This window comes from Physeter macrocephalus, chromosome 18 (genome assembly GCF_002837175.3).
Source record: "Physeter macrocephalus isolate SW-GA chromosome 18, ASM283717v5, whole genome shotgun sequence".
NCBI lineage: Eukaryota > Metazoa > Chordata > Mammalia > Artiodactyla > Physeteridae > Physeter > Physeter macrocephalus.
The window spans coordinates 89,323,958-89,334,212 of record NC_041231.1 but is presented as its reverse complement, the minus strand read 5'-3'; the positions used below and the strand labels follow the sequence as shown (position 1 = coordinate 89,334,212).

At 40.2% G+C, this 10,255-nt stretch overlaps 1 protein-coding gene across 1 annotated transcript in view; it reads right to left on the bottom strand.

The window, feature by feature from the left end:
• DCDC2 (doublecortin domain containing 2) overlaps positions 1-10,255 on the bottom strand; it is a 167,505-nt gene that overhangs the window by 9,617 nt on the left and 147,633 nt on the right. Inside the window, exon 8 of the mRNA XM_024122015.1 lies at positions 9,285-9,385. Coding sequence (XP_023977783.1) covers positions 9,285-9,385 — 101 coding nt within the window. The remainder of the gene's footprint in view (positions 1-9,284; positions 9,386-10,255) is intronic.

Sequence of the window (10,255 nt, the reverse complement as noted above, 5' to 3'; positions counted from 1 at the left end):
TCTCTCGTTGTGGGGCACAGGCTCCGGACGCACAGGCCCAGCGGCCATGGCTCACGGGCCCAGCCGCTCCGCGGCACGTGGGATCTTCCCGGACCGGGGCACGAACCCGCGTCCCCTGCATCGGCAGGCGGACTCTCAACCACTGCGCCACCAGGGAAGCCCCACACCTTTGACAGTAACAGCGGCACCAAAATTTAGAAATGGGAAAAGGCATCTAAACAGACACTACAGCTGATGTCCCACCCACTTTAGAAGTAAATGTGGGGACTTCCCTGGTGGTGCAGTGGTTAAGAATCCACCTGCCGATGCAGGGGACATGGGTTCTGAGCCCTGGCCAGGGAAGATCCCACATGCCACGGAGCAATTATGCCCTCGCGCCACAACCACTGAAGCCCACACGCCTAGAGCCGGTGCTCCACAACAAGAGAAGCCACCGCAGTGAGTAGCCCCTGCCCGCAGCAACTAGAGAAAGCCCACGTGCAGCAACAAAGACCCAACGCAGCCAAAAATAAATAAATGAAATTTTAAAAAATAAATTTAAAAAAAAGTAAATGTTGCTTTTTCTTATATTTATATCAGAATTCCCTGAGGAGTATATTTGAATTTTAAAACCCTCGCTATCTGAGATAACAGCACACGCTACAACTTTCTAGGTAGGCAAGAGAGCCTACCTAACCACCCAACTGTCCTCCTCATTCTTACCTGTCAGGTCTCCCTCCATGAAATACCCTAGACCTAGAAACTGGAGCTCAGAACGCCCCACGCCACAAATGAAAATACTACCTTAAATGTCCATTTCTCCATGAAGCATTTGCTACCTTTGAAACTTGGGAGTAGGATTTGTTACAGGCTTTGGATAGAAGGTGTTTCTGTGGATTTGATGGCAGAATTCAGGCAGAGATGTTGAAAGTAAAGAAGTTACTACACTTGTTTTTATTTCTGTTCCCATAGAGACTAAAATCATCTCCTACCCATGCTGAAAGAGGTGTTTGGAAATAATCAGTTTCAATTTTTCATGACAGCAAAGTACCGCTTTCCGTTTTCAGCTTTCAGAGGTTTACTTTCACAGAAGGGAAAAAATGGTTTCAATGTCGTTTGAAGTACAATGGCCTATAAAAAAGGGTGGTTCTATTTACAGACGTGACCCTCTAAGGACACAGGGAGAGGGAAGCTTTGGCCAGCCACCTGCTGAGAGCTGGCTCACCCAGGCCCGCTGAACTCCACAAGTTCCCACAACACTCATAGGATAAGATATAATACCTTGAAAACTTATATTCATATAGCTATTTAGTCATCTTAGAAAAAAACCTTTCCCATTAAGTTTTCTCACTTTAGGAATAAATGTTGGTTTTCTTTCGCTTACATCAGAAATTGCTGAAGGCTATGTTTTAATGTTTAACACCATTTCCATCAATTAAACACAAATCAACAAAGGTGATGTCACAGAAGGCCTTGTTGATGATGAACAGGGAAGTTAAGCCAGAGCATCCTCATCTTAACTCTTCCCACTGTGTGTGATGCTTATGGCACCAACCATGAATATGATTCACTAAGCGGAGGTGACCTGAAGGTAGAGAATGGTGAAAATACTGTTTGCACGCAATTCCTTTCATTTCAGGGAAGGCAGTGAAGGCCGAGTAGCCCTCCACACAGATGGAATCTGTTTCTGTTTGTGAGATAATTAGAAGCCCCTAATCTCCCCACTTCCCTTCCTTGAAGTATTGAGACAGAGCACCAAACTGGAAGCCAGGAGCCCTGGGCGCCTGTGTAGACTCCCCAACCCCCAGCAGGCTGTGTGTTTGTGGGAAAATGGCTTTCCCCACTATAGTATGGGGCTTTGTTTCTTCAATGGCAAAGCAAGGAGTTTATTCCAGCCTCCTTTCTGGTTCTGAACATTTCCTAATTCTTATTTTAATAAATACATTTCACTGAAATAGATTTAGGGGTCTGGTCAAAAGAAGCAGCCTCCTTTATCTTTCTGTGTATTTTACACATGAACATGAACAAGTAACACAGACAAGCTCTCCATTGAGCTTACCCTTCATAAGAGAAGCTGTCAGTGACTGTTGATTCTCCAGAAGGGACAAAATATGTCAATGGGCATATCTGGACTTCAAACCTCCTGTTTCTGGTTATAGCCTCTAGGCTGCAGATTCTTTAAAATAGCATTGTGTTCTATATGTGTAGATCAAGCCTCACAAACTTAAAAGCCCCCAGGGGCTGGGCAAATAACATAAATGTGTAATTCAGGACAGGTGTGAGGTAATAGGGAGTGCTGAGGTCTGCAGTAAACTGAAGAATACACGCCCACTAAAGAGATTCCATATTGTAAGCCCTGGGCCAGCCAAAAAGATTCTCTCATAGGAGATTTGGTCACAGGCTGCCAGTTTGTCATCCCTACTGCAGATTCTATGAAGACAGTTTATTTTCACAGTGATGAATTAGTGTGAAAGAGGTTTCTGGTTAAACACAGCAGACTGAACAAATGTGTGTGGGGGTGGGGTTGTAGCTTCCTTCCAATTCCCCTCTAAATTTTAGGTAAGGGCAACTTTAAAAGGGATGAAGTTATAGAGGCACAGAAGACTGGAATTTGGGAAACAGCCACAGAATTTGGGAAACTGTAAAGCCATTGGACATGGGGCCGATAACAGCAGAACCGAGTAAGCTAAAATTTGAGTCTGTAGGGAGGGGAAGCCAAGAAGCACACTTTGCACGTTGAAAAAACCTATTGAAGGCTTGGGGATTGGAGGCACCATCTGTCTCTGGAAGAAGGGGCATAGGTAGTGATATAACTAAAAACAGGTGGATTGGCTTAGAGTCTTTAAATGAAGGAGGTAGACTCCCAAGATCCCCTTGCTGACCTTGGAGAAATAAATGAGGTTTATTCTTTAAAGATATTGAACTATAAGGAAGCTGGACTCAAGCACAGTGAGAAAAAGGGCACCGTACTGAAACCCAGAAGGATACATCTCTCTACTTAAAGTCTTTTACTTAAGGTCCCCAAGCCACCTTCCCACAGTCAGATCCCGAAGTGCTCACAGCCAGGCTTACACCATTAAGGCAAGAGGTTGAAAGACTTCACTCAAAAAAAACAGACCAACCCAAAGGAACAACACAGATACTGAAAATTGGAGGTACGCCAATGAAATGGCAAAACCAATCACTCTACAGTGAAACATCCCCAGCCTGATGAGCTCTGCCTGTGCACGCAGAGTTTCCTTAATGCTTCCCTCTAAAATCTAACCAGACATACACCTTAAATTTATACAATGTTACATGTCAAATATATGGCAATTAAAAAAAAAAATCTAACCAGACAACCAAGGAGAGCCTCTAACATGGAGACAGAGATCATGGAGATAGAAAGATAGAAAGAAAAAAGAAACAGAAGAAACAAACATAGTTCTGGAAAAGAAAGTTTAAAATAATAGGTTAATCCTTGGAGATAAGGGAAGAGACCATATACATAAAATAAGAATAGGATGCTATAAAAAGGAACATTCAGAGAATATGAAAGAGCTCTTAAAAATTAAAACCACGATGGCTAGAAAAAAATCAATAGATGGAAAATAAACGCTGAAGCTTGTTGATTTTTTTTTTAAAGTTGAGAAAATAGAAAAAAATCCATAGAGGTGGAAAGTAGGAGAGATAAGTAGAGGATCAGTCTAGGAGGTCCTATATCTGAATACTTGGAGTTCCAGAAGGAAAGTAGAGAAATAGAGAGAAGAAAATTATCTAAGACATAATTCAACAATTTTTTCCAGAACTGAAAAACAAACATTTTCAGAATAAAAAAGCCCATTGAGGGACTTCCCTGGTAGTCCAGTGGTAAAGAATCTGCCTTACAATGCAGGGGACGTGGGTTCGATTCCTCGTCAGGGACCTAAGATCCCACATACTGAAGGGCAACCAAGCCCATGAGCCACAACTACTGAGCTCGCGACTCAACTAGAGAGGCTGTGTGCCACAAACTACAGAGCCCATGTGCCCTGGAGCCTGCGCACCACAACTAGAGAAGAGAAAACCCACACGCCACAACTAGAAAGAAGCACACGTGCTGCAACGAAAGATCCCACATGTCTCAACAAAGATCCCACGTGCTGCAACTAAGACCTGACACAGCCAAAAATAAATTTAATAAAAAAAAATAATAATAAGTAAATCTTTAAAAAAACACAAAAAGCCCATTGAGTACCCAGTCGAATACGTAAAAAGATCTGCACCAAGGCACATAACTGGACATTTTCAGAACACCAGGAACAAAGGAAAAAGCCTAAAAGCTTCCAGAGAGAGAAAAAGGATTATTTTACAAAGGATCAGGAAACAGAATGACATCAAACTTCCCAACCGCAAATCTGGATGGGAAGGCCAACTGAGCAACACATTCAGAATTCTGAGAGAAATTATATCTAACCTAGAATTTTATATCTAGTCATGCTTACAGTCAAGTTTGGTAGAGAAAAAAAAAAAGACATTTTCAGACATGCAGAGTCTCAAAAAATAAAAGTTCCTCCCATTAAGCTTTTCTGAGGCAGCTGCTAGATGTGAGCTCCACAAAAACAATGACGGTATAACCAAGAAAGAGGAAGATGTAGAACCCAGGAAATAGGGAATCCATCCACGGGAGAAGCAAAAGAAATTCCCAAAATAATGGTGAAGAAAAATACCAGGATGACTCTGAAAAGTAGATCCAAAGAACAACTAACCAGCCTGAGGCAGATGATCGAAAGGCTTGAGAAGAAAAGATGAAATTGAGATTTATTATCACTGTGTACATCTGAGTACATCAAGAGGAGATCAACAGTTCTGGCAGAGTTTGGAGATGGCTTGGTAATGACTACAGAGAATAGAAAACTAATCAAATGAAAACTTAGGAAACTAAGCAAATGAAAAAAACATAGGCAATTACTAAAATAGGGAGGAGGGAAAAATATTACACAAGAATATTTCTCTATTCCATGAGAAACAGCTAATAGCTCAAATCGGTTAGGTCTACAGAGCAGGAAGAATCCAGGTGGGGAAAGCTGGGGCAAGTGGTTGCTATTTTTGTCATAATTTTTGTTGGATTGGTTGACTTTTAAAAAGAGTACACGTGTAACTTTGTTATTAAGGCTTTATTAAGTTTTAAATCAATCAACAAATAAGAAAATAATATATACCACAACCTCCAATTTAAAAAAAAAAAGAAAGCTTTCACTGCTCCTGTGTTCATGACGCTGGTTTAACTGCTATTTAATGAAACTGCTTAGCATAAAAACACCTTGCAATTCTCACTTTATTACTACTCAAAATCAACTACAAATGGATGGAAAAAGCTATAAAACAATCCAAAACCACGCTGAAGTTACAACCCACATCTTCTGTTCTCTTCTCTCAAATGGAACAAAATCCAAAATATAATTGCTTCTTTGCCTATTTTATAGGTATGTATTTGCCTGTGTCTTTGAGACGGTGGCTTCTCCTGCCTGATCTTTACTTACTAGAGGCAGTTTACTTAACTATAATGGAACAGTCTCATTTCTTGCCTCCTTAGCTTGGAAAAGCATCAGTTTATAAATGGAACATAATGACACATAAGTCATTGGTGCCAGGTATAGCCACAGATATTGGTTAATCAGGCACTTGCTTCACTGCTTATGGGAAACCAGATTGATTTAGAACGTGCGTGCAAAAAAATTAATTTTTAAAAGAGTACTTTATTCTTATGAGACCTAAACTCTCCCCTGAGAAAAGGTATTTGCTCTGGTCTCCCCTAATCTATAAAAGAATGTGACATTCTTCAGTTTCCCATGGGTTTGGAAGTAGTATTAGATCCAGGATCATTAACTTGTCTCTAAAAAATTAAGAGTCTAGACCTTGGGACAGAGCTCAAACATGTTTTTAGCTGAAATTAGTCCACAGTGCCCCATTACACACACATAAACACAATGCCAGGTGGGATCAGTAGAGGCTATGAAAGACTGCGGAAGATCTGAAATTTTTCCATACTTAACAAGCTAACACATTAGCCTGCCCTCTCTTCGTGGATGCTGGCAGAAGACAAGAGACTACTGGGTCAGAGACAAAGGACTTTATTGCTCACAGCAATAGCAGTAGCCAGAGGATCAGCATTTGCACCCACTCCCTGAGGCCCCATTTCCACAGGGCAATGTGAAGGGGGTGATACACATGGTGGCTTACATTACAGGGGAAGGACCCCATGCTTAGAGAACCCAAACCTTTTTTCTCCAAATATTTTCATTGTGATAAAATAAACATAGCAAAAAATTTTACCATTTTAACTAGTTTTAAGTATACAATTCAATGGCACATCTTTTATAATGGATAGTAAACGTGCCTGACCTTTGCACTATAGAGAGACATTATCTTTATTATACTGGACCATCAACAAACCTAGCCTTTGCTCCACACCAGGATTTCTCAGTCTCAGCACTACTGACATTTTGCACTGGATAATTTTTGGCTGTGAGGACAGTCGTGTGCATTACAAGATATTTAGCGGATTCCCTGGCCACTACCCACTAGATGTCAGTAGCACTCCCTCACTTATAACGATCAAAAATGTCTCCAGAAATTGCCAAATATCCCCTCGGAGGCAAATCACCTCCAGCTGAGAATGACTGCTCCAGAGGAAGTTACTATCTCTGTCTTTTGAGGCTGTTCACTACACAAACATCCTAGAAAAAACAGTCCAGAACAAGGGCAATCTGTGCCTCGACTCACAAAACATGCAAAACACAAGAGATCCATGGAGAACTGCCTCTCAACAGAGGCCTTAATATTTACTTCTGAAACTTGATCTGCTTTTCAGGCATAGATAAAGTACTTGGCCAATTTGCACATGATATTACATGCACACACACCCTTCTTCGTGGTACTTTGACTAAAGTTACAACATGAACCATTTAGATGATGGGAAACAAGTTCAAAGAAGTTAAGTAGGTATGGCCCAAAAGGAAATGTATGTATCATTTACAGCTGAGCCAAGTAGTATATAATAGTTCTTTTCTTATGCAGGAATTTTTCCCCTCCTTGGGTTAATAATTGGCTTTTGTTGGGGAGGAGGGCATTTAATACTCTTCCCCAGATCACTCCTGTGCTTTGAAGTTAGACAGACCTGCATTCAAATCCCAATTCCTCTACTTAACAGTACAAACCTGGACATGTAATTCCACCTATAGGAGCTTACTTTATTTCCATACATAAAAGTGAAGGTGATAAGACCTATCTTACAGGATTGTCATAACAATTATATGAGATAAAAGTGCCTAGTACAGTGCCTGGCACTCAGTAGGTACTGAATAAAGAGTAGCTATTGCTACTATTACAGGTCCTCAGAGTTGTTCTTACTATAATGGAGCTTTACACTAATTTCTCCACACTCTCACTTGGCTTTTCACAATATTTATAACATAGCTGCTTAGGATATGGAGCAAAAGACCATCAGGCCACAGAGAGAATGACTCTAAGACCTGACTTCATAAGCATCTCATACCAACCCCATGAGCTAAACAATCCTAACTCTATTACTAATAGGGTCAAAGAAGAAAGCAATTCTGACCTTTTGTTACCTGGTTTTCTTTTCTTCAAACTGACCTCAATTTGTTGATATTGCCCAGCTTTTACCAATCTGTTTAATCTGTCTCTCCTGCACACTTGTATTTTAATAAGCTAGCACTCTTGTGTCAAATAAGAAATCAAGCTCTGCAGACACTTTTCATGGCTGTTCAAGTATTATCAGAGATCAATTCCTCTTGTGCCCTCCCCTTCCTGGTGATCATCAAACTCACAAGTAAAGAAATACCTATCACAGATTTCAAAACTAAGTGATTAACAAAGAGTTCTCCTTTTTGGTAATAATGCTATGACTTTCTCTTGATATTTGGCATTTTTGACTTTGGAATATAAATTAGTCTTGGTTTCTGCTGCTATTAGGTGTTGTACATACGTGATGATTTCTCTTCTTTGTCTTAAAATATAATAGTTTATTATAGCTTCACCGAAGACTTAAAATTCCAATTTCCCTCAGGGAAAAAAAAATACCTATAACTGGAGCTTATGAAAAATTGTTAGTTGCAGCTAATCCTGGATAATAAATTGGATTTCTGAAATCTGTGTGATTTTTAACACATTAAGCTTTTCATCAGGATGGTGATGCTAACAGAAAATGCCTGTGGAATAATCAGGCAGCAATTTCACTGCTGCAATGTTAAGACAAATACAACTGAGAACATCATCTATGGAATTTGCTGGATTGTGACATTTGCTCTTTGAAAAGGAAATATCACATAATAGTCAGGAAACAAGTGGCAATTCCTGGTGACTTTGTATTCCCTTGAGCCTGGGATTATGAATTCCCCCTCCTCACCTAAATTCCAATCCTCCACTTGGAATTGTAAGAAACTTGATTGAATTCTATTGAAAAGCCTAAACAACTTTTATTTCTTGTATCATTTAGCCAGAATGAACACTACTTAGTTCCTTCTATAAACACATGTGTGTACACACACACTCCTAAAAGTACAGTGTCCCATTGGCCTAAAAAGAAAATCAATACACACTTAGCAAATATTTGAGCTGCATTTGTATAAGCAATTCCTTTACGAAAAACAAATTCCAACCATCGCCATTTCAAGGACCCTAAAGGAGAGAAAATAACGGCACTTTTAAACTGCTTTTCTAAATGGAGGACTTTTTTTCTAGATTAAAAACGCCCAAGCCAATACTCTTTTTTGTATCAAACTTTCGCCCTCTGTATCTCATACCTAACTCCAACCCACCTCATTCTTCAATGCTCTTTATTAAAGATATACCATTTTCTGTAACAATAAAGACTGTCCAAATGGCTCCTCTTTGTGGGAATACGAGGAAGAACTGAAGGTGTTTTGTTTTATTTATTTATTTTTTTTTTTGGTGGTATGCGGGCCTTCCTCTGTTGTGGCCTCTCCCGTTGCGGAGCACAGGCTCCGGACGCGCAGGCCCAGCGGCCATGGCTCACGGGCCCAGCCGCTCCGCGGCATGTGGGATCCTCCCAGACCGGGGCGCGAACCCGGTTCTCCTGCATCGGCAGGCGGACGCGCAACCACTGCGCCACCAGGGAAGCCCTTTTTTTTTTTGTTTTGTTTTGTTTTGTTTTATTTTATTTTTAAGGTCGTTCAGCCACATAGCTAGCACCTGAGAGCGTTTAACTCGCATCTGCATAAGAACAGCACAGGGCAAGTAACACAAAACTTGAAAGAAAAATAGTATTTGGTTTACACATATTTTTAAGGCATGGAGACTACCTGGTCAACTGGAATCTCAACTTGAGTATCTTCATCTTCTTGGACTTCTGCAGCCCCCCGCGTTTCTGATCTTTCCTCACCAGCTTTGAAAACGCCTTCATCTATTATTTGAGACAAATACACAGTGAGAATCAAAATCCAATTGTGACATCGTGTGGCTGAATGTTGAAATTACATTCAAATACCTAAAGAAGATTATTTTTCGTAGGTATTCTGGTTCCCCTTGTATTGACAAGATTTTTGTATCCCCCAATTCTTCTATATTTTCATTGGGAAAAGGTTCAGTGACCAAAAAAACAAGGCTGACCCAGAAGAGCAGGGCTATTTCCCAGCCTCTCCTCACTCCCTGGCTACTGATTTAATAACACAGCCCTTGGGAAAACTGGACAGCTACATGTAAAAGAATGAAATTAGAACACTCCCTAACACCATACACAAAAATAAACTCAAAATGGATTAAAGACCTAAATGTAAGGCCAGACACCATCAAACTCTTAGAGGAAAACATAGGCAGAACACTCTATGACATATATCACTGCAAAATCCTTTTTGACCCACCTCCTACAGAAATGGAAATAAAAACAAAAATAAACAAATGGGACCTAATGAAACTTAAAAGCTTTTGCACAGCAAAGGAAACCATAAACAAGATGAAAATACAACCCTCAGAATGGGAGAAAATATTTGCAAATGAAAAAACTGACAAAGGAATTATCTCCAAAACTTACAAGCAACCATGCAGCTCAATATCAACAAAACAAACAACCCAACCCAAAAATGGGCAGAAGATCTAAATAGACATTTCTCCAAAGAAGATATACAGATTGCCAAAAAACACATGAAAGAATGCTCAACATCACTAATCATTAGAGAAATGCAAATCAAAACTACAATGAGATATCATCTCACACCGGTGAGAATGGCCATCATCAAAAAATCTACAAACAGTAAATGCTGGAGGGGGTGTGGAG